This window comes from Labrus mixtus, chromosome 9, assembly GCF_963584025.1.
Source record: "Labrus mixtus chromosome 9, fLabMix1.1, whole genome shotgun sequence".
Classification (NCBI taxonomy): domain Eukaryota; kingdom Metazoa; phylum Chordata; class Actinopteri; order Labriformes; family Labridae; genus Labrus; species Labrus mixtus.
Genome location: NC_083620.1, coordinates 6,537,330 through 6,562,773, shown reverse-complemented (window position 1 = coordinate 6,562,773; position 25,444 = coordinate 6,537,330). Strand labels below are relative to the sequence as shown.

At 40.2% G+C, this 25,444-nt stretch overlaps 1 protein-coding gene across 1 annotated transcript in view; it reads left to right on the top strand.

The window, feature by feature from the left end:
- Positions 1-11,434: 11,434 nt before the first annotated feature.
- LOC132979781 (seizure protein 6 homolog) overlaps positions 11,435-25,444 on the top strand; it is a 138,882-nt gene continuing 124,872 nt past the window's right edge. Inside the window, exon 1 of the mRNA XM_061045604.1 lies at positions 11,435-11,762. Within this exon, the coding sequence (XP_060901587.1) occupies positions 11,690-11,762 (73 nt within the window). The 5' untranslated portion in view covers positions 11,435-11,689. The remainder of the gene's footprint in view (positions 11,763-25,444) is intronic.

The following is a 25,444-nucleotide window of genomic DNA, read 5'->3' as shown; positions in this document are numbered from 1 at the left end:
AATAAGAAATATGTTTTATGTTAATAAGAAAAGCATCTGAGCAGCAAACTGCTGCCCTAATTAAATAATTGAACATCTTCAACAATCATTTTTATGTAATTAAAATGAAGTTTTGCTCCAGAATCTTAAAGGAGAGTAATTCCCTTCTTTTCTGCCGTTTCCCTCAAGCTGAACCTTTTCTGCTGCTGGCTGAGATTTTGTTTTTCTTTTAGCATTTAGATGTTCAATTTTGTTCAATATTTGTCCTTGGATAATCCACCATCAATACAGATTTTAGTTCTGATTCATTTGGCATCACTTGTTGCTACTGTTGTAGCCGTTATCAGCAGCCACGTTTTACAACCTCTCTTCCTGCAGGACTCAGGACTGCAGATTAATATGTTGTTTACTTTTTACCAAGGAACAAAGGAACTGATCAATGACTTAAGTCTCCCTCTCAGACAGGATATTATGAACTTTTACAACACCTTGAATAAACAATCGAGCGGAAACAGAACACTCTGCTATCTATGAATTGACCCCAAAGACATGAACTGTGACCGAAACCAGTCTCTGCAAAGTCGTAAAATTGACCATCTGTTGAAGGACTGCTGAAGAGCTGAATTAAACCACAGCGTTCAATTCTGCATCAAATGAACATTTATGTCTTTCTTCATCTAGATATTTGTAATTGTCACATTGAATGTATTATAATCATCTTTTTTAAACTCAAAATCTGATCTTCAGAACAGGAATAAGAGTTATATTATGTTTAATAGGAATTTGACGTGGAGCGCTATAGCCATCTAGTGTTAGAATATCCATGAATACGTAACCTTCATAATTATGCATTTAGACGTGTTATAAAGCATACTCTTTGATATTAGCTATAGAAGGTGTTATTTAAAGACACCAACTTCTTTTTCTACTTTATTAATATGTCTTATTAAGAATGTTGACTGTATAACATGTTTTTGTTCACCTACAGGATGGGATTGACTGAGGATGTTCCCAGATGGTGTGATTTTCATCTCAACATGAATCTGATGACGTGAACCTACATCAACGTGGATCTGATAGAAATAATATCGAAATGAATGTATGGTGACGTATATATGTTTAGATTCTTATTCTTAATCTTATTGAGTAAACTCGGTTTAGTTTAAACAATTGTCCTCCGGTCAGAATGGGAGTCACCCGTGGGCGGCACCCCTCTTTGCCTGCAGACCCCCCTCCTCTCAGCCAGCAGATAAGAGTTCACACTGAGCTCAGATCTCCGGTTTTTAGTTTTTTTTTGGTTTTGTGAAGTTTAGAGCTTCAGCTCTTGCTCGCTTCTCTTCGGACTTCGATCTGAATCACTTCTTTTAAGTTTGTGCCGTAGAGACGAGTCTCTGCCGAACTTTCTTTTTCACACACAATTTTTGGAACATCAATTCTTTCTGGCTCAAGCAAGGTTTTTGAACTTTCTTCTCTAAAGTCTTTGTTCTTGAATTTTGAACGCCAATTCCTTAGTTTGGATTCATCAAGATGGCCATCCGGTTAATCTGAATTGGAAATCGACGTATCAAAAGGCTCTTTAATACTTTTCCTGTTGGATCCTCTTGGAGCTTCTGAGACGAAGGCTGAACTGACGTACAATCTCCATCCCAGCTGCACACTCCGACCAAGGTGTCAAGGCATCTAATCTGGCCCGTGGACCTCTCTGGGCCTGAAAAGAACCGCTTGCCAGAGACTGAAACGTGGGACCAGCCGGCGGAGTTCAATTGAACACATCTCACAGTAAGACTGCTGGTGGCAAGGGGCGTTGGAAGATTAAGTCTTGAGTCGTGTCTATTCAGAGCCCTCCTTTAAATCCAAATAGAATCCCAAAATTCCTTTATCAACTTTTTTTTTTTGATCATTTTCTGATTAAGTCATTCAAACAATATCGCGTCTTATCTCGTTACTAAATATAAAATGTCACCATACATTAGAATTGCATTATCCTGATCATAATAATCCTATTCTTTATCTGTTTCATCTATACATTATTGTTTACCCCTTTTATATTAAATTTTACACATGAAATTCAGGACTTTGTCTGTGTGTTTTCTTGTTTAACATTTCCAGAACTTACTTCTTTCAAGATATGAAACTGACTGATTAATTAATTAACTTATACCATTAAAGTTATTTTCTTCCTTTAACAGGAAGTGGTACCCCTTCTTTTAATCCAAGGTTAAATAAAGATATAACATCTTAATAATTTAATTACGCTACACTGTAACAAAGTTAATCTTGTGTAAAACACGTATCAAGCAGTGATGGATGGACATAAACGTTTTTAAAGTGCAGCATCTCTTTAACTCTTGCATTTGAAACACAATCTAGATTTGTACGACTTTGGACAATAATGTAAATTAACCCCCTCCATCTTTATGCTATGCAGGTCACACTGATCACAGACATCAGATCTGCATCACATGAGGGTAAAAACAACAGCTTCACAGGGACATGTTTCTGTGCAGGGTGAACACGGCCGTAGAGACACTGAACCATTCAGATCACACCTGGTCGGGGCCCGGAGAGAGGAGAATTAGCTGACCTGTCCTCACTGAGCAGCTGCAGCAGGAAGCATGAGGAGGCATACTGAATGAGCTCATTTATTAAAATTAACTTATTGGAACCAAGGCTGGGCATACAATGATCTCATCAGAGGGAACACTAAAGAACTTTATTTAATGTTGCAAAGGCATGTGTGCAATCTAGACAGTGTGCAGAAGTTTACATGCAATTTTGGGTTATTATACAAGAAATTACCCAGTATTGGAATACAAGATGTTGCATCAGTTGTTTGCATTGGTATCGTAACAGGTATCAATATTGTTTAATTTGTACGAGTATCATATCAAAGTTCAAAGGAAGAACGTGCTTTGTGATCCAGTAGATGTCGCCCTTGAACACCAGCATGAAACCAAAACAAAGTGCTGTTTTTTAGCGACACCTCCGCTGATCTGAAGCCTCCGCTCTCCTCCAGCGGCACACCTCCAACCCCTCTCCACTCATACATGAGTATGTATCATACATACATTTTTTATACTTCTTTCCTCTAGTCCTTGCCTAAAACAGATTTATACACAAGGCCGTCCCGTCCATGTCAACACAGCTCAGACAACAACACAGGACTCACGCTTCTCACTCATTGTAGCCAGTCATGACTCAGAGAGACATTTACACAGGATATACTTGATTTCTGCTGTATTTATATGTATTCTGCTTTTAAATATCTGGTATTACAACAACCCTATTTACATGTGTTTAGCATAAACCTTTGTTGCATACAAGCCTTGTGTTTCATAAAGCCATGCCTACAGAGGCAGAACAGGAGTAAACTAGCACTGTGGTTACTATTTATACCCAGAGCAAACAGTGAAAAATAAACCTAGATTAGATGTTTTTCCCTAATTCCCCATCCTGCAGACAGGTCTGCACATCCAGAATAACTTGAGGAGGAGCCACCGAGGCAATCTATCCTCCACTCTGAAGGGAAATACATTCAGCCTGACTGCATGTCTAATAGAAGCAGCCTCCACACTATTTCTTATTAAGACAAATAAGCCCCAGTGCCAGAGCAAAGGTGCACAGGAGCCTTAATGTGATGCTGTTATTAGGAGGCTCCGCTCCACACCACATCCAATAAAGCTACTCTTCTCTGATCTGAAGGGAATGGATAGATTTGTCACTTTGGTGTGTGCCGCTTGTTCTAAATCCTGTTAATTACTGTTGCATACACTTCTGGCTACCTGGAAAAAAGGAGAGAAAAACAACAACTCCTCCAAAGCAAGTCTAAAATTTGTCTTAAGCCCTAACGGTCCCCTGGATGTTGTGCATGTTGTCCTTTTTGTTCAAGTTTTAAAAACAACAAGCAGCATCCTTACTGATCAATAGTATTAAGATAATTAAAGCTAAGTTGCACCACCGTTTAATCCAGTGACATTTGGATCTTTGAAATCAGCAGATCTGCTCACACAGTACCCTCTGCTTTGAGTCCTTGTGTAAAAGTCTCGACTACTGACAGGTGAAAAGTTGTCTTCACAGTGCTAATCTTAAAACAATAGGCTCTCTCATCACTACAGACAGGGAATGGCCAACAACAATCCTGACTCCTCGTCACAGGCCACCACAAATAAATCAATGTATTTCAAACACTGAACAAGCTAATAAGACAGGTAAAGTGAGCACAGACACAGATTCTCGCTAATAAGTGCTAACATACCGGTATTAATAATAATATTAGAATTTGATTGAGTGTAAAAAACTGGAGCTCAGATGGATAGTTGTAGTATTAAGCAAACAGGAACGTGGATTAGTTGTCTGATATTTAGATGAAAAATCTCCAAAAGGCTCCTACAGCACAAACACAGTGTTCAGAGTTCAGTGACAGATTTAGCTGAGGTGATACCTAGCAGACAGCCGGCAGCTCTCACCTGTCACTCAAATAAGCCACACCCCTAATTATGTTTTACTTTAAATCCTGTAATTGTAGCAAATAGACAAACTAGGGGCGCCGGTAGCTTACTGGTAAGGGCGCACGCCTCATGGACAGAGGCTGCATTCCTCTAAGCCGACGGCCAGGGTTCAAATCTGACCTATGACTACTTGACACAAGTCATTCCCCACTCGCTCGCTCCCAAATGTCTGACTCTATCCATTCTCCTATCTAAACCTCAAGAATAAATAAGTAGACAATAGAGCTATAGAGACCAAAACTTTCTTTTTTTTTACCAGGCTATAAACACGTTTATTTCTGCTGTAAAGTAGAACCTTTTTAAAATGAGGCTCTATGGAGATAAACTCACTATTGGAGTCAGCCCCAAGTGGACACTCGAGGAACTGCAGTTTTGTGGAGCCTTTACATTAGATTTATTTCCCAGCTCAGATGGCCTCTATCACACAAAGCACTGCATCATTAGCTACTTGTGATTCATCTTAATGTAAATCAGCAGACATATTAATGTTCTTCTTTTTTTTTTACCCCAAAAGCAAAATCTGATCATCCCTGATTGCAAAAGATGATGATGATGGTATGTAAATGCACATTCAATTTACATTAGGACATGGTCATTTGTTTTATGCTAAATTCCAGCCACTCCATCGGACTAATTTGCAAGTTTTCACTCATAAATTATTAAAGACAACAGAGGAAAGCTGGAGCACGAGGACGCTCCCCACTTTGGGCCCATTTTTAGATACTTTATCCAGAAGTGCAGTTATTTATTTGGCTTTTGTTTAATGAAGGATTTTTCCCCACACTATGGATATAGCTAATTCCTTTGAAATGTTCTCTGGACTACTGAGCATTTCCCTGCAACCTCTTGTTCCTTAAATCTTCCATTCACTCCATTTCACACAGGACATTATATCAGTCATTTCATGGGGGACGACCTATTTCAAATACCTAGATTATGAAAAAGAATTGAAGATTAGATATACAATAAGAGCTTCAATTAACTGAACTTTTGATTTGGAACTGAGGGCTCTTTTGCTTTCTTTGACACCCCTCATAAATGCCAAAGCCTGAATAAGCTTTAATAAAAAATGTCATTGTATTTATGTTTCATATTATTTGAAATCACAAGATTATAAGCTACCTGTCAGTCTTTGAATCAGCATTTCTCCTTCCTCTCTCTTTCTGTTTTAAAGGTTAATTTCAGTAGGAAATGAAGAGCAGTTCTGTTAGAAAAGCGAAGGCGGTGAGTGACTCTGATTGACAGATTCTACAGCAGGGAGGAATTGAATCAGGAGGTAGGGTAGGTGGGTTTAAACTGAGAGACTTTGAAGAAGTGAAGCCTGAAGCTCTGGTTACTTTTCCACTGAACAACAGTCTCAAAAGTGAAAAAGGGCACTCTTAGATTTTCTTGAATATTCAGAAAGGTTTCCGAGAAAGACATTTTTCCAAGGAGTCATTCTGTTCTTTTCAACTTTTATACATATTTTAGGGTCTAAATGACAAACATGTACAAGCAGCTGTGAGAAACAGAACGTAATGGCAGCAACATTAGTCTGTGGGGTAAATGCTCTCGATTAAAGTACACCCACTAAAATGTCACTGACAGGCTCAAACTCTTATTCAAAGTGTCTGACAACATTACAGAACGGATCCCTACAGAGCGAGATGTTTTTGTCACAGAGGAAGATGATTGCTTAGAAATCAGAAAAACAGTTGTTACATCACTCTCTTTAAAGATACCGGACTCCATTGACAAGACAAGAAGATTTTTTCACCTCGTACAACAAGGACTTGCTCGTCCACTGCTGCATAAATTGGTTTATTATCTGTTATTGTGTGTAACACATATAGTGGGTGGAGTCAGCAGTATATTTAGTTGCAGCTTGTGAACACAAAATTCAAACTAGGCCCCTCCTCCTGGCCTCACCGCCTCCAGAAGCGAACACTCACTGCAGGACATAGTCTGTTTACTGGTACTGCACGCTAGCACAAGCTAACCACTTACCTGTCCAACAGAAAGAAGACCAACTCTGCGTCTGTGGGTGAAAGCTTACACAAGGTTAATCCTTGCATTGGAACAAGCTTCATCCGCTTGGTGTATTTCGCCTCACTATGGTTAAGATTTCCCCTTCTTTGCAGCTACGTACACTTCCATCATTCGCCGGTTTGAATTGCGTCCAATCGCTGAATTGTATCCACTCATAAACTCACCTATGCGCTGTCATTGGCTGGAGGAAACACACAGCAGCTTCTCGCCCAGAGACATCCCAAGTCAACCAAAACAAACCAGAACAGTAAAATCCAGTCAGAGGACCGGATCTCTGCAGACACTACACGTGTACAGAGGCCCACAGGTGATGATTGAGTAGCATTACTAAAAAATTAAAGTCTTAAAGTCTATATTTAAATCTTTTAGGAAAAAGCCATTGACTCTTCCTTTAGGTAAAAATGAATAGTCACACAATTTCTCAAAAAAACTAACTGATCAAGGCAAAGGTGGACACAAAACTTCTGAACTAAAATGCCTCTTGTTGTAAATGTTATCTCTGAAGAGTGACGATTGTTTCTGTCTAAAAAAAAATCTTACTTCTCTAAAATAAGGTCTTTCTATTTAAAGTCCTCCCTGTGATGCTTTCAGACACTAAGAATAACAATCAGAGCCTGTCAGTGACTAAAATAAACACAATTGAGTGCACTCTGTAGATTAGCCCCAAAGGATTACATTGCAGCCAGTACAGCCTGTTTCACTGCTGCTGGCTGAAGCAATATGCAATTCCAAAAACGTTTTAATGAAGAAATATGTTGCATTACTGTCCAGGGTTAGGAAAAACATGAGTGGTCCTTTTAGCAATCAGTCGACTTAATTCAATGCAAAGTGCTGTGTGAAAAAAAATATTTTTGAACAGTGCTTTTAAGGTCTGTTGCAATGTTTGAATATTTACTGTTGGCTGTGAAATGTATTCACATCTATGAGAGACTATGGCCCTTCAGTTCTGTGAACAGACCTTCTTTGAATATGGTCTAATAGGCTGCAGACTGGGCCTTTAATAAGATGAGTAATGCCTCTGCATGACTTGCCTTTTACATACTGAGTGTGGAATCTATGAATAGCTTCTCTGCCGTGAGGCAAAGGTGCGTAAATCACAGCAAATAAGTCGAAGAGGTTCAACACTCTGGTTCTGTGTTGGAGACATTTTCTGCATTGATGTACTGAGTCATTTCTCTCTCTGTGAGCCGAGAAGCGGCTGAAGGCTGGACGCACATCGGAGGATGTTGAGCGCCTTGGCTGCTAAAGCTTCAGAAGGCAGAGCTGAGATCAGCCTCCAGAGGCCTTCTTGGGGATTTAAGTAGCCAGAAGTGCAGCAGCAGGATGACTCAAAACCAATAGATGTGAAAGACGGCGCAGATAGCGGGCTGCTGATGCAACATCTCGCATTAAACCCGCGTTAGCCGAGTCAAGGCATTGAGGGAGAAACAGGATGTGTAGATCTCCAAGTGGAAGCTGCAAAGATGAGACACTGAGTTCACATTATCATCCAGACACAGCTCAGCAATGCACTTAACAGTCCTGCATTAATCCCCAAAAGGTTACCATCTATTCTCATGCATGCTTCATTATGCAGACTTGAGCTTTTCCATGGGAGCAAGCATGTTGATGAGCAGGTCATTGTATGGCTAATCTCTGTAAAAGACTAATTTAAGCACTTCATTTCCATTGTGCTGACTCTGATTTTTCCCTTTGACTAGTATACAAGTCAACACATAATGAATATGCAATGTAAGAGACACAACACAAAGTGTGCATGAGGGTTTAATGACCTCTTAATGAGAGAAAGCTTTAGAAATCGACTTATTTTTCAAGACACTTTGTTGGTTTTAACACATCAGACACTCACTGACACAAGTGCAATGTGAAAGAGTCTTTTCTTAATATTTAAAGGTAACAAGTAATTATGGAATAAAGACACATTTCATGTGAATACTTTAGCCCTTTTTAAGAAAGTACACAAAAGAACAAAATCAATTTCTACATCTGATCACTCTTTATTTTTACTTGAACCTCACTTGATTGTGAGCTGCAAACTCATAATTGCGTGTTTGTGGTTCTACTTATGCACATGTGAATGCATTTTTATAATGACATCTTATTTGTCAAAGCTTGCACTGAGATTCATTTTATTATTTGCTCTAAACCCTTCCCTTTCCCTGTAGTAAAGCATATTTAATTTGTCTAAAAGTGTGATTATTTTTGTCTGTAGTTTCGTTATTTTATCTGTGATATGCATCCGTTTTTTAAATCATATTCAAGACATAACAATCATGCAGACCGTTGAGAAACTCAATTATTCATATCCCTCTCCACATGACTCAGACAGATCCAGATTATAGCTTTACATTCTGGCAGGTGAGTCTTTGATTCAAACCAAAATCCATCATATGTGTCTTTTCTGTGCAGACTGAGTTCTGTGAGCGGTTAAGAATGAACACGGTTTGGTTTGATGGTGCATGAAATCTGCTGGATTTGACTTTTCTAAGCTGAGAGTCTGCAGGATAAAGAGTTTTGTTGACGTGACGTGACTGTCTGGTTTCTATCATGAGCACTCGAGCTAACAGAGACAGATCCCACTGCTTGTTTATGTAATCAGAATATGATGTTAACATGTGAAAAACAGAGCTGGGATTCTTCAAAAACCTTACCATAATGTCATGTATGGTTAGTGTGTCTTAAGATAAGAAGTTATTGTTCGTTTGCATATAAATTTTCTTGCATTACAAACTCAGAAATCCCTGATCCAAATCACATCACACTCAAAAGACAGAATGTAAAATTTAAATGTAAAATCCCAGTGATGAGAAACATGCATAAACGAGAGCTTTTCAACATTCTCATTGCATTTGTGTTTTCATTAATGACAGTCACTAGCAGGACTTTGTTTTTATGCTATAAACTGAGATATCACTGACTGACTGCTGATAACAAAAGTCATTCTGAGCTTCTGACTCTTCATGAAACTCTTAACAGAACTATCCTTGTATCAGGTTTAAGGCGTCTACAGAGTCTACCTTAAATACCTCACATAGAGAGCTCAGAACATTATATCATATGTATGTATTTCAAACAAATATGTGATATGAAGCACTTGGTAACTGTTGGAAATTAATTTTGGAAAAGAAGGAGTTAACTAGACAAGTTCAAGGTTCAATCTGCAAACTGATTGCTTTCTTTACCAGTCTAATAGAAGAGTTAAGGTTATTAGGGATTAGGGAGTTATTTATGTGCCTGCTTGTAGATGAAGAGGCCGAGATTTTCTGACTTTGAGTTTTTGGAACACTGAACTGTTTTGCATTTAACTGAAAGTTGTTTTTTTCCCCCGCTCATTTATATCAATTTGTGCTGGCTAAGTCGGGCCAATTAAAGACTTCACTATATCATGCAGAAGAGCTCAGCAGCACAGACTGAATCCTACAGGATGATCAGACAGTTTGACCAACACCCCAAAGATTTCCAGCACTTTACAACTTGGTTACACGTATTATACTTGGACAGCCTTAAAGAAAATCAATTCACTTTTTGACCTTCTGGTATTAGTTAAGAGCAGCAGTTAACTGATCATCAGTTCAGACACTGGTTCCCTTCCTGATGTATCTCAGGCTCTGTCGGCTCTGAGGTTGTCAAAATCAGATTTTCACATGTTAACAAAAATCATGATAACACACTTAGTGGATAGTTGATACCGAGATGTGTCGATAAAATGATGTGTACAAAATAAAACACTTATTTGTAACATTTTAAATGCAGGTCAGAATATTCACCATTATATAGTTACTTAATAGCATTCTAATTAGTAGCATACTAGCTGCTAATTAGTCATTATTAAGTGCTTATTAGTGCCTTATTCTACAAGACCATAATCTATAGCTAATAGATCGTACCCTCCTAATTACTGCTTATTGATTTTAATTAAATTAGATTAAAGGTAGGGATGTTGTTGAACATTAATTATGACCTGAATATGCTTTGCTTAGTATGGCCCTTATACTGACGTAAGCATATTAAGATCATAAGTCAGTAATAAATAACAGTGTTCAATACTAAGAGAATGACAAAGATATAAAACATCAATAAAAAGAGGCTAAAAATAAGAATATACCATGAATCAGTAAAACATGGTAGGTAAACACAAGATAGAAATGAGTCATCACTAAAAACAAGATAAAGGAAGACGAAATGTGCAGAGATCAATGACTAATCAATAAATGGTACTAAATTTGCTTCTATAGCAATGCCTGCTGTATTGTTATGTCTTGTTCATGTCACTGACGGCTGCTGGGACAAAGCTATTCTTGTATCGCTTAGTTTAACAGGATGTTACTTTATACGCACTAATAGGCATATTCAAACACTGGCAACACAAAAGAAAAGAGCAGCAGACACCTACAGTACATTGTTGCTGTCATGTCCAAACTTACATTTGAAGTATTTTTACACATCAATTCTTTTTCATTTAACTTATTGTTTTTTAAATTGAACTTTTTTACAATGCTTTTGTCTATCAGTTTTTACAACAATGGGTTAAACATTTTTAAAAGAGTTTTAAGTATTATTTTTTGAGGGGAAGGTGTATTTTTTTTACCCATTTGTGGAGGCTTGGGGAAGTAATAGTAAAACAAGAATTCTTAAAAATTTATGTATGACTTATAGAAATATAAGTCAACACTTTAAATGATAATGATATGAAATTATAGCACCTTATAATTACAAAGATATTACAACAAAACAACCTGACTAGGTAATTTTTTGACCCACTTAAGCATCTAGAGGTTAAAAAAACAGCAACCTTTGCTCTAATTACACAGTATTTAATGGTTATGTCCCAAACTCTGAGCTTAATTGGCTCCGTGAGTTCCTTTGGTGGACGCTAGGAGCTGTCCGTGGTGCTGAGTGATGCACGCGAGCAGAGGAAGCTCCGCGCGCACAGCAAGAGAGAGCGTGCAGCAGATCTCCACACTCTCCAGCTTTCAGGGAGAGGAGTCAGTACACTCAGCGGTCTGTGGACGGGGAACTAAAGCCCCTTCGTCTCTGTCAGGGGAGTGAATCAGACAGAGGAACCTGGGCTGAAGTGACCGAGGAGGGTTCAGGGGTTTCCGTGGAAAAGTGCTGAACCCAAGGACGTTCACTACGAAGAGCTCGAGAGGAGCGCAAAGCGGGGACGAAACGTGATGAAGGCGATCACTGATTATTTTGCTCTGCTGTTGGTTCTGGTGGCGGCGGGGAGGGACATGAGCACCAAAGGTATGAGATGTCACTAGTATTTCCTCGCTGTTCCAAAATCTGTTCTTTGATGGAGCTCTCCAGCCTCGCTGCTCCTAAATATATGTTTTTTTGTTTGGCTGATTTCTCACCCGGGAAGCTTCCCGTTTCTGTCGGTTTCTTTTGTCAGACCCTCCATGTGCTCACACAGATCTCTGAAATTCACTCCTTTTTTTTTTAGTAATCAACACCCAAGGCGTGCTCTGGTTTGTTCTTTCTAGCTGGATAATACATGCAAAACGAACACACACCAGTCAAAACACACGATTCAATAGAAATCACAGTGAAACTTCTGATATGATTACTCTTTAGTTGTGATATCCGTGCCTGGAGTTTTCAATTTTCAAGTAGCAAATGCAGAAAAACTCATGTGGGCAAACAGGCTGATAAAAATGTGTTTTTCAAGCCTTATACAAAAGCAGAAGTGCTGAAATGAATGCAGCCTATCTCCTGCTGCTCTTGTCACAATAGTGGAATGGCTGATAGTATTTCTTTTTTTTGCATCCTCTCTGCATTATTCATCTCCCCTGACTAAACAGAGACAGCTTCACAACATGGGTGATGTTACAGAGAGTTGTCTCCCTGGATGGATTTAATATTCTCTACTTCGTTGCACTTCAAATAAAGTCCGAGATTTATTTTTACAATCCGTTCTCCCTCTTGCACATTAGACACATTAGCACACACTATTCTATGGGTTGGGAATCAAGTTGTCAATGTGAGCACGGAGCGGTGCTCGGCCGTCAGTTAATGTGATGTTTGTGGAGCTGACTCTTGTGTAATTCAGGTTGTGATGGATGCTTACGCCTGTGTTTGTGTTTGCATAATCACCCTGCCATGCCAGCACATCACACAAAGTGTTGACTGGCTTTTGTGCAGTCGAGTCTGGCCGCTGATGTGTTGTTGTGTGCAAAAAGGAACGCAGAAGATTTATCATCAGCATGGATGGATCAAAGCTGCTTCTCTTATTCTGACCAAATACTGAAAGTTGAGGATAGATTATAAAAGAACGAGTGGGTCTGACTTGATGCTTTAGGTAAAAGTTGTTTCTCTGTAACAATGAGGCAGTTTTCTTCACCTAAACACAACTGCTCCTCATCCTGTTTGTACGCTTTTCTAAGAAGAGTTTTGTCTTAATACCAAACTACAAACACCTTTTTCATAAGAGTTGAGTCTGTAGTTGCTTCCTACAGGGTTGTTAAGTGTAATCTACTGCTACATTTGACTGCACCGCGCTGTTTGAGTTTTATTTGACCATTTACGTGAAATACAATACAGAAAGGGAAATGGAGAAGCCTCTCACTGCCAAATCTCCCAGTTTTGAATCTCCAGCTTTTGAGCTTTTTGAGGTTGAATTGTTCGATTTTCTATTGATATGAAATGAAATATATGTTTACTCTTGTACAGTATATTTGCTACACAAAGCAGAGTGTTGTATGTAGCATCATATACATTATACTGAATTATATAACTGGGCTGAAGTGTGGAAGAAAACCATCCCAGTGAGGCAGATGTTCAAACACACAGCACACCTTGAGACACACACGCTCACACACTCACTCACACATACACATACATCTAAACACACACACAAAACATTTACAACTTTGTCTTTTATTACATTTGAATGTCCATATTTTGAGTTCCATTATTGTAAAATCCTTGCATTACATTTCAAGACACATTTCAAGCTATAACCTCTTAAAATATACATCCACCCGTACACTTTACATGACCTTAGAGGACCAGGAGGAAGAGAAATCAGTCACTTCATGAAGAATTTCTAAAGTGATACGGTGATGATAAAGAATGCTTCTTTGTTATAAAGAACTTCAGAGTCGACTACTTGTGAAGAAAACATCTCTGACCTTCGATTCATAAACAGTCAGGCCTCAAGCAATGTGTGTGTTTAAAACCTTGATAAATCACTAATAAAGAGTGCTTAAAGTAATCCTTGTAGATTTGCAAAAGTAAAGAGTGGGTTGTGGATTCTGGTCCACCTGCCCTGAAGACAGTAATGAGGTCAAACTGTCCATTGAAATCGCTTCCTGATAAACACAAAGAAAGTCATGGAGGATAAACATCAGGCGGCTCACAGTTGTTTTATACAATAAATGCTTTAAAACAGTGTCTGCCCACAGGTTCCTCTTGTTGTTGTTGTTAACCACACAAATACTTTTCTACTTCTATTGAAAGTGAAAAAGAGGACAAAAGCAATGGTCCTTCTCTGCTAATGTGTCCTCCAAAGTTTTTCTCAATGTGATATGGGACTTCAGCAGTCAGATCTAGTTGATGTAGATTTGACAAAAGTTCCATTTTATTATAAATTTTCCTTTTGTTGTCATCATGTTGTCAGCTGCTCTGACGGAAATGCTGTACGTCTAAACACAGAATTAATTTGAATCCAAATGGCCAAAAGGGTGCCCCGTGCACAGCCTAAACACATTCTCATGGTGCGCACGGTGGCAGGAACAAACCATGAAAATTAAATCAAAAGTCTGTGGCACACTGAAAATAACTTTACTACATATTTTATTGTGTATGAACAACGCATTGCGCCTGTAGCTTCCTCAGGTTCGCCCAGCAACAGAATTCATTTTATAAGTAAAATTTCATGATTTTAAACCTTTATGCCATTGTTTTGTGTGTAAGTTGTTTGATATAAAAATATCCTGTAGTTGCTGTAAATGAGTTAAGAGCCAAACAAATGCAGCATGAAGCCACTGAGATGCATCATGTTTTTTCTTGCACCTTTAAGAAAAAGCTAAAGACCCCGCTCTTTCATGAATACCTGTGACCTTAATGATGGTAATGACGATGGTTTTGTTTGATAACGACGATTTTTAAGATGGTTTCTATGCTGAATATAACTCAAGAACTGCCGTCAATGTTGTGCTGGGCCTTTGGTCACTTCCTGTCAGCACCTGTGTGGACTTACTGACGTTGTTTCCTCTTTTCTAGATCCTTGCTCATGTTGTACCTACTCTCTGATGTACGTTGCTTTGGATAAAAGCATCTGCTAAATGAATTGTAGAATCTTAGAATCATGGTACTTGTATGCACTGCTAGTATTGCTCCACATGTAGGAAGATCAGTTTGTCCGTCAGTAAAGCACAATCTAATGGATTTATTGCTTCAAGTTATCATATTTGCCGTTAATACTTATTTGAGGCTGTAAGACGGTGAAGTGTTTAGCATAGCAAGAAGGTTCCTGGTTTGAATCCCGGTCAGACGCAATTCTTTCTGTGTGGATTTTGCATGATCTCTCCGTGCATGCCTCAGTTCTCTCCCGGTATGCTGGTTAGGGTTAATAGGTCATGCTAAATACCCCCCCCCCCCCAGGTGTTTGTCTATGTGTCTGCTCTGTGATTGAGTGGTAATCTGTCCACGTCTAACACGGCCTCTCGCCCAATATATTCGCCCGGGCGACCCCAAATGGGATGAGTGGTTCAAATTATGTACGGATTGTTACTTGTTCGACGTTCACCGAAAATGTGATGAAAAATTCCCTTAAAACAGCCTGTGAGAAAAAGTAATAAAAGTGCTCCATGCAGCCAAGGTCTTGGGCAAAAAAGGACTTTTTTCTTTTTCTTTCATTGTGAAACAAATATGAAGTCAATTTATTAGAAACAGAAAACCTCTTAACACACTGCTGCTTTTAGAGGACTGGGATCCTTTTTAGGTTTGGAGCCACAATTTTCTGATTTTGTGTGTAGGTGGTTTTTCTCACATTTGTCTTAAACATGTCAAAGAGCAGTCTTCAATAATTTGTAATCTTGAAATTAAATGGTAAATCAATTTTTGGATAACTCCAAAAGCCCTTTTCCATACATCCTATTAACTCCATTTACCCATGACAATGAGTAACTTCTGTTTTTGTAGTCGACATCTTGACGTATTTATCTTGTTATCTTGAGTAAACAAAGCTGTTTTTTCTGGTGTAAGAGGATTATATTCTCGTGATGTAGAAATCAAAACAATACGCTGGTCTCTGTGATAGGCCAGCCCATGACCTGCCAGGCTGCCATCACCCACGCTAATGAGGTAAATGAAGCCTATGCTTGTTTTGTGCTATGGCACCTCTGGGGAAAATCTCAGATCTCAGAAGAAACAGGAAGTTACTCATTATCATGGAGAAGAGGAGTACATAAAATGTATGGATGCTTCTCCGCTCAGGGCTTCCATAGATACCAAACAGTTTAGTCACATTATTAAAAAATGCACTTCTGCTCCAGGCTATACACAAGTACAGGATGTTGTAAGCTTTGTAAATGTGCTTGCATTGCCGTGAAGAAGTGTCTACAGGCTGCAGTAAATCACAGAGTCAGGAGTGAAGGGACAATAATGCAGCTTCAGATCCATGAGAGATCAGTCCTGCTTCTCCTTAAAGCTTCACCCTCGCTGCTCCGCTCGCTGCTGATTACTGCTCTGTTATTCATCACTTTTTCTCTTCCCCTCTCTCTCGCTTTGCTCTCCCTCTCCCACACTCATTTTCTCCTTCTCTCTCTCTCTCTCTCTCTCCCCTTCTTTCTCTGTTGTCTGAGAGCCACAGAGTGACACAGCACGTTATGGCCGACCTGAAATAGGAGCTGTTTTGATGATGTCCCCGAGGTTTTCGGGGGTCAGACGTTCTGTCCCCTTTCCTTCAGATTACAGACCAGATAAATATGTCGACCCCGGCCGACCTGGAGCGTACGATGCCCCCTGAGTCCCGCCCCTCAGGCCCAGCTGGCGTTTTTGCTGCCTGTCATCATTGTCAGCACTCTGCAGGGAGAGATGCCTCAAACTAATGGCTGCTGCAGGGCTGACGGGGCTAAAGGGGCTTTATTTTAGGCCAACAACAGCAACAACTCAGCACAAACAAACACAGACACACCACACAGCGTCAGATTCGATAAAAACACAGTTTTCTCTTTTCACAATTTTCTCTTTTTCTACATTTGTTATCAACAAAGCTTGGCCAAACTTTAAATTAAAGAGTTATATTATTTCTCTCTCGGAGGAAGCAGTGAGTTTCACATATGGGGTTCCAAAGCGTGGGAGAAAAGTTTAGTCACACACATATCACTTTAACACCTATACACCAACACTCAGCCATTGAGAATTGAACATCCGGGCCTGTATTCATAAAAACAACATGAGAATACTTTCAAAGAGCTCCCCACTTAGCTTAAAGAATTCAGTGATTAGGAACATTCTCAGAGCATCTCTGAGTGAGGAAGGGACAGGAACCTTCACCTCCTTCATGAGGTCAAGCTAGCCAATGCTCTGTTGATTGTCTTAAAGCTTCCAGGAATCTACAAATCAGAAATGTTCAGGACTGTTAGGACCATCCCCAGAAAGTTGAACCCCCCCCCCCCTCCTGAGCAGGAACTTTTTTTTTGGAGCTACAACAAGTTCCTGGATTTCATTTAGACCCTGGTTCCTGCAGTGGAAATATACTTAGTACCTTATTAGAGTCAGATGACTAAATATGAGGCCAGGCTGATCAATTATGTTGTTGTATTTTTATATGTTAGTGGTTTCATTTTCCTACATTTTCAGGGTCTTTGCTCCATGCTGGAAAAAAAACGGTTTTGAAAAGTCACGGGTACCTTAGGTATAGACATGATTTAAGTACATTGATAGCCTGTATGTTTATGTCCTTTAAAAAAGAATCCCATGCTGAGAGAATCTCTGTTTCACTCTGTTGTGATTAAACATGAAACTTCAACTCCTATTCTCCGCTACATGAGAGATGAGCAGAACTGTCTGCATCGGCTTCAGATAAAAGTCTCTATTGTGCCTCTTTGGTGATAATCAACATTCTCTCCCTATAACCCCTCTTTCCCCAACAAACCACACACACACACACACACACACACACACACACACACACACACCCTGTTTCCACCCCCTTCATCATCGCTGCCACGGCAGAAAAGCAATTTGTTCTCGGTGTCACTGATCTGATGCAATCAGCGCTGCTTCACGCTTTTGAATGAGGGAAAGACAGCGAAAAAAGGACACTGTGTTTAATTAAAAGACGCACTTTTGTGAATGTGACGATCATATAATTTGGGGTGGAGGATTGCGAGGCTGCGTGTTCGACACCTGCTTTCCGATTACCGCTGATTAACCTATCCAAACTCGCCCGCCGCCCTCATCAAGGGCTTTTCAGGGTGCCGAGGCTGCGCTCTCACTCTAATTGTCTCCGAGCCTTTTCCTCTTTGAAGCGCTCAATTGGAAATGAGTGTTATCAAAATTCAGAGCTGCTCCCTCTCACAGGAAATGGGGGCGCTGGGTTCTTTACACACAGCTCCTGACACCTCCTGAGAGGAGCTGAGGAGGTGGAGGGGTGGAGCACTCTCATCTTCCCCTTTCTCCCTCTATCCCCCTCTTTGCGTAGCAGTCCCTGTGAAGCGAGCGGCGGGTCTGTGAAGTGTTTACCCTCGTCTCTGTCAGTCAAAGCCGCTTTCCTGAAGGCTGCATTCATCTGCTTCACAATATCTCTGTCTCCTCCCTGTTTGAGATGCGTCCTGACAGAGCCTCACAGTTAAATTAGAGACGATGCGAATGGGATGTGATGTGCTTTGAACTGCACCTGCTTTATGTGTCACCGTCACATCCCACATCCTGTCGTCTTTGAACATCATTTCAGCTTTCTGGTGAATTGCTCTTTGAATAACATGCAGTGACGTGAATAGTCTCAGAAAGAGCTGAATGTCTCTCATTTGGTTTAAAATCTGACAATAGAACAATCTCTAAATCCATTTCTGCCCACAGATACGTTTAATTCCACCTAATGCGCACAATAATTCCCCGGCTGCTGCGTTAATACTTAGCACGCTCTAATTGATGGCTGTCATGTTGCAGCTGCCACTCAGCATCATGCCTGCAGCACCTGGAGATATTTCTTGCAAATCAATGTCCAATCAGAGCGGTGCTGGGCTGGAGGCCTTGCCTCGGCCTGTACCGCGCTTTATTGCTCCCTCTGCTTCCGCTGATTGACACAAACCAGAAAGGATTAGCTGCAAGCAGCGGGATTCACAACCAAGTAAAACGTGCCACAACTTCAGGGGGACTCTCAAGAACAAGATTTCATGTGTGGAAATGATCTTGTGATTATTAGATTATACAAAAATAGGTTTGGTAGTTTACACATCTCAAGCACAGTGAACAAAAGTACTGAAATGTATTCTTAAAGTTTTTAAATAAGCTTATATGAGGAACAGAAAGCTGATTTCTTATCAGGCTGTGCTTCAGCGGCAGGTACTTTTTCCAGGCAACTATGGACCTTTGAAGGAACTCACTACTTTTCCCCCAAAGGCACCAGAGTCCAAAGATCCAGGCCATGGTAATTCAAAGCATGATCTAAAAGGACAACTAATTAGCATACCAATGACCCACAGAGACTGATACTCTTAGTTCCATCCTCGAGACAGTTAAGAAACGAAGAAGCCTTTGGGATAAGAGGCGAAACATCTTCAAGAAGGTTTACCATTTCCAGTTGCCTTTCAGTACAAGCTTTTGATCCAGGGACGTTAAAGAACCCCCCCAGAAAGTCTCTGGTGTTTGGATAGCACTTTTAAAAAGTGCAGTGCAGTTCAGTGAACATTCACAATTGGTACAGCACTTACAGATTGTTGTCCAAACCATACACAAGAACAAGAAGTGGACAATGTGAGCTCTTCCACTGCTTTGTTTCAAATCTGAGTTTTGCATTTCAGTTATCTCCATCTTGGTTAATGAAAGCCAGAGGCAACCATGTTTGAGTCAGGGGCTTGAGATGGAGAGGAGAAAAGAGTGAGCCAATCTAGCTAATCCTGGCGCTGATGCATCCATAATTCTATTTGTGTTGTTTATTGGGATGCTAATTAAGGTTTGTGAAAAAACAGGCTTTGAAAAATGCTCTGCTTATAATGAAACTGTGTCCGCTGTTTCATGGGCATAAGAAAGAATGCAAGTTTGAAACATTTGTATTGTTACTGTTTCTTCGTGACTCTATATTTACTCTCTTTTAGTGACAGAGCGGACTGTCATCTGATTGTCTTATCACTGTCAAAATGTGGCTCGAGAAACATCAACTCTGCTCCCTGGCTTTGACAAGCTGCGTTTGTAATCGGCATCGCCCGCTCCTCATTTCCTCGACGATCTCTCATTTCCTCCTCTGTCATCATCTCATCCGTCCTTCCCGGGCTTATTTTTTCAGCCACCGCTGCCTCTGCCCTGCTGCACCTCCTCTGAGTCTCACCCCTCATAGGCCCAGAGCCGCATCGATCGAGCAGCGGCGGTGCAGAACTGGTGTTTGTGCAGAGAATAGGGCCTGCTCGCTCTCCCCTCATGCTCTGGCAGACTGTATACACCTGTCTAATTGGGGCTGGCGTCTGCTGTGCATACAGAGCCAAGGGCCTCTCCACAACGATTAGGACTCTGACAGGCTTGGCTCTCTTTTAGACTGCCGCTCCACATCCACAGAGGGAAAGGGGAATCAGTGAGGGGGGAGGGGTCGCAGCTCGCTGACAGAAGCAGAGAGAGTTGCTCATTTTGTGTGTATGTGTCTGTGTGTGTGTTTATTCAAGTCCAAGAAGAAGAGAGAGAGAGATAAACAACAGTTGTCAGTAAAAGGCTGTGATTTTAATCCTTCTCTCATGTCCTTTCCTTTTGGATCTTTGTTCAAAAGATAAGCGGAGCGGCTCCAGAGCAGACAGAGCTCAGCTAAAATGTTGCCAGGGAAAGCCAGACAGACTTGTGTGTTGGTAAGAGAGGAGGAAGAGAACGAATGGAAGAATTAGAAGCGAACAAATGAGAGCATCACACGAGGTGTTGCAGGTCTGAATCAAGTGCAGGAGTATCAGATTATGCAGGATAAAGTTGCTGCTGTTGCTGGACTGTTTGTGTTGTTTTCCTGGAAAATGTCTCATGGACGTGATTAATAAAACGTGTGTTTCTCCAATGTTGGCTGGATAAACCATGATGTTGCACTTGTCGCACACAACTCCAGCCTGCATGTAAATCGGTTTAGAAAGTAATTTTCAGAACATCACAAGTGAAAACTATACAACGACTCCATAAGGTTTATTCTCCTTTTGCTGGAGATGTTCAGCAATGGCATCTAGTAGTGTTTTAGTCATCTTAAACAGTATTGAGATCTTGTCTTTAACTCAAGATGCAATGTTAGTCTGTCTTTTCTCAGTTTCAGCTTCTCTATCATCTAATGTAGAACATCAAAACACTGTGGTTAGATGCTAAATGTACCAATATTTGTCCCGTGAAAGACCATGTCTCCCACTTCTCTGCAGTAGGGATGGACAATTTCCAGTAATATCAGTATTCGACTACTCCTATTATCCTATCTTATCTATATTATCATCCTGCAGGAGTGAGAAATCAGATGCAATACCAAAATAACAGTCATAACCACATATAACACTGCAGCATCGCTCTGGAGAATTTGTGCCGCTGAAGTCTGTTTCCTCACTGTTTGTTAGCAGGAGGTGTTAGAAAAGAAAAATAAATCGTCTCTGCCTTGAAGTTTTTTCATGAGACGCTGTGACAAAGCATCAGTTTGAGTTGATCCGGGATGAAACCACTTTGGGGTAACTCTGTTAGTAATTTGTTACAGCAGCAGGCAGCTACTTCCTGTGAAATAACTTTAATAAAGTCACTGTCAACAGCAGCAGAGAGGAACAGTTAGGAGAGCTGATTTTATTTCAGCAGACAGCTGTTTTTGAAGCCCACATCTGTAGAGAGTACGAGAGATTTGATCAGTACAGTAGGAAACAGATAGTGAATCTATTTAAAACAGCAGCACAGTGTTGATGACAGCAGAGCGAGTGTTTCAGCAGTAAACAGACACAGTTAGAGAGTAAAGCTGGCAGAGCATTTAGCTGACTAGATATTTGACTTAGATTCATCGGAAGGGGACAAACACAAGTGTAAATAGATGTTAAAGATGTGTTGTGTGTCTGCTGAATGCGGAAAAAGATACTGTTGGATGACTTGTTATTAAAGGAAAGAATACATCAATGTGCAGCTTGTTGTCCTCCCCTAAAGAAGACAACAAGTTAGGTTCAGTGAAAGGTTCATATACACTACAAAAAGTCACATCTTACAAAGTGTATTCGTCTGATTTCTCACCAGAAATATCTCATTACACTTACTATGAGCCACATTCACCTGACACTTCCAGATACATTTATTATTTTAGGGATGTTACAAGAAGAAAATGAGGCCTACATTGACTGAAATGAGTAAAACATTATAATGCAATGTCTAATTTGAAGAAACATGAAGCATGTAATGTCTTGGAAAAAAGATGTTTATCTGGACTTGTCAGGTGAATGTGGCTCAGGCAGGAAATAAGACACACTCTTGGTAGGATATAACTTATTGCAGACACAGTTTGATCCGTATTAACATAATTGGACCTGATTTTAAAAACACAAGTAGAAAGATGATTATATCCCAGCGTACTTTTCCACAGTGCACTCATACCTCCATCTTTGACTGTTAGATTACAGTCATGTGTAAACTGACCAATCTCTGCTTTGCAACAAGCAGAGTTTATCCACTCCCAGCCAGCTGATCGAGAACTGCATGATTCACTTTTCTTTCTTGCAGCATTTCAAAATTAGCTTAAATGTTTTTTAGAATTGGATGGAAACACAAATACTAACATTTGGAAGGGGACAGTTTATAGTTACTTTCTCTAAAGCAGGGCATATGTTCTGCTATATTCCTCTTTTGCTGTTGCAAGCTGTTGTCACATTATATACGCAATATTTTATCCTTGAAAAGAGTGGAACATTTGAGGTTATATTTCCTTCAAAGAAAGCATTTTGAACAGCCCGTTTTGTGCATCTCAGATCAGTATAGTAAACACCTCCCATATATCTGATCCAGTCAAACACAGACAGTAATGTGTTTGTGAATAAGGTGAGTGAGCAGCACTGTACTGTTGATCACAGCAGAGTGGTGACATCTGTGAGTCCCTCCGGCTCTCCTCTAGTCTGTAATGCTCTCATTAGTACAGTCTGCACTGCAGATGATCACACACACACACACACACACACACACACACACACACACACACACACACACACACACACACACACACACACACACACACACACACACACACACTGTTGCTTGTTAACACTGAGCCGAGCCGTTTGCTTTAAACTGACAATGATATGAAAGCTGAGACTCTCACAAGCTGCTGCTTCAAAACAAAGACATATGAATCTGCAACACACACGTCTCTTGCTCCCTTTTTGTCACTTCAGCTGTTTTTTTTTCTCCTCACGGATATTAAAATGATCAGTCTCTCAGAGTGTCGACGTGGATGTGTTTGTGCTGTTTTTAAATTATTTACAAACATCCGTTCAGAGCCGCAGTGACATTAAAAGAGTCAGATGATTTCATAATGGTAGGTTTTCATTTTAAAGGACAACTCTTCATAAATTCAATGATTACATTGTGATGCAAAAGAGGGTTTCAGGAGAAATGTGAATTAATCACTTCCATGGATATGAAGTCGGGTACTGTGGATGTAATGGACTAACCAAGTAAAATGCCACTGACGGCACACCCAGGCTCTTTCTCTCGTCGTAATAAACATAAAACATGCAGATGCAGATGCAGGGCACAGACACAGAGCACTGTCAGAAGAAATCAGCTGCATCATTATTTACCTTTAGAGTTGTCGTGTGAGTCGGGGGGAGAAGCGCCCGGAGCTAAAAAAAACAATCGGCCAGCCAAGACTCGACATCAGAGAGATCTGCAGAACAAACACAAAATGTGCCACGAATGCAGACTTTTCTTTCTCCATTATCTTCTAACATAACAGTTAAGAACTTTTTGTTTTGCTTTCTTCATTATTTTGTGCATTTCACAGCCAACTTCTTCTGTGTATGAAGCAAGGAGGAAAAAGCATGAGGGATCTGAATCACTTCACTTTTAGAATAAACCTTATTGCCATTGAAAAAAAAATTACAATAAACTTTGAGTGGCATCTCTGCAATAAGGACAACAATAAAAAAATAGAAGTGACAAATAAATAATGGATAACAAAAGCTGACCTAAAACTGTGAGCAGAGCCCCAGTTTATCTGATCGGGAATTTAAAAGGGTGATTTTGTGAGTGAAGTACAAACAGTAGATGACAGTGAGCACGGTGCCTGTATGGTGAGGCTGGCTGGAGTTTCTACAGAAGCTAAGCTATGCACTGCTGCAGAAATGGTCACTAGAAACACACTTCAGCAACTGGATAAAATCTTGTTTATGTAGCCAAGGTCTCGTGCTATAACGTGATGTCAAAGATCTGCAGCACTACCAAGAACTGTGTGAGTTCTGTACATTAGTGTGCATCTATGGAGAGTGTTTCCATCAATCAGAGTCAATATTTCAGCACCATGGACAGAGATCGGAGGTCTAATGCTCATAGGTTGTATGTTGAAAATGAAAAGAAATAAAGAAAATGCTTTGAGCTGCATGCTAAATTCCTGAGAGGTACCGAAGTGCTGTTCGAAATATATCAGAGAAAAAGGCAAATCGTGCTAAATGAAAGCCACATTTATTGCAGTTTTAAGCAAATGCAGGCTGATTTCAGTTTGAATTTATTCTAAAATGAAAAAAAAAGACCTTCAATCACAGAGTTCTGGGCAAAAAGTGAAACACACTTTTGAGATTATGGAGAAAAATAATCCAGTTCAATCATTATTTTTCATGCATTACTACAGTAATAGATAATACATAAAACACATTCTGGCAAACACTCAAAATATCAGGGTATGCACAACAAGGCAACACAAATACATCCGTTCTGAATTGTCCTAATTTTCATACAAACCTGATTCTTTCCCATGCCTTATTGTTGTCCTCATTCACTTCCTCAACTGATTTGTGATCAGAATTTGTTATGTGCCCTTCTCTCATCAGCTTGTAGTGTAGCAATACATTTTTGCACAGCCCAATGTAAAACTTGGCAGTATTAGTCATGGCTTATTCTTGAATGAGGCTTAATTACGAGCCGGGGAAAAGCTGCAGGCTGCGGGAGGGGGGTTCTGTGTGCTCTGAAAGGCTGGCAGGACTCAGTTAGATTGCTCTGCTCCCCTACAGTAACTGGCACCTGTTTTTCATAAAGGCCGCCATTCAAAACTCCCACACTGCAAATAACAGACGGCCACATTCCTCCCTGGGAGTGAAGAGAATTGCACACTGAGCGAGCGACGGGGAAGGAGGACAAAACACGGACGCACAAAATGGCTGAAAAAGAATATCATGGGAAAATAATCTTGTGCACAAATATTCTGAGTTATTTGTCACTAGGAATTCCAATATTAAGGCAAAGGCAGATAGTAACAGCCCCTCTCCCTGCTGGGTTTCTTATTGACACAAATATTTGAGCTACTGCAACGCAACAGTGACAATTTACCCCCGCATAAAGAATTCTAACTATTATAATAGAACCAACTGTTATAATATGGCGAACTGAAATCACAGATTAGAGGAGACATATAAACAAGGTGGTAGCTGTGTTGCTTTGACAATTTTAACAACTCATTTTGGTTTCCTACAGTAATGGTTGGGTCATGTCCGGTGTACGGAGGCTTTGATCCTCTGGGCCCACGGCACAGATTTCGGATCCAACCTGCGGCTCCATTCCCAAATCTTTCCCCACTC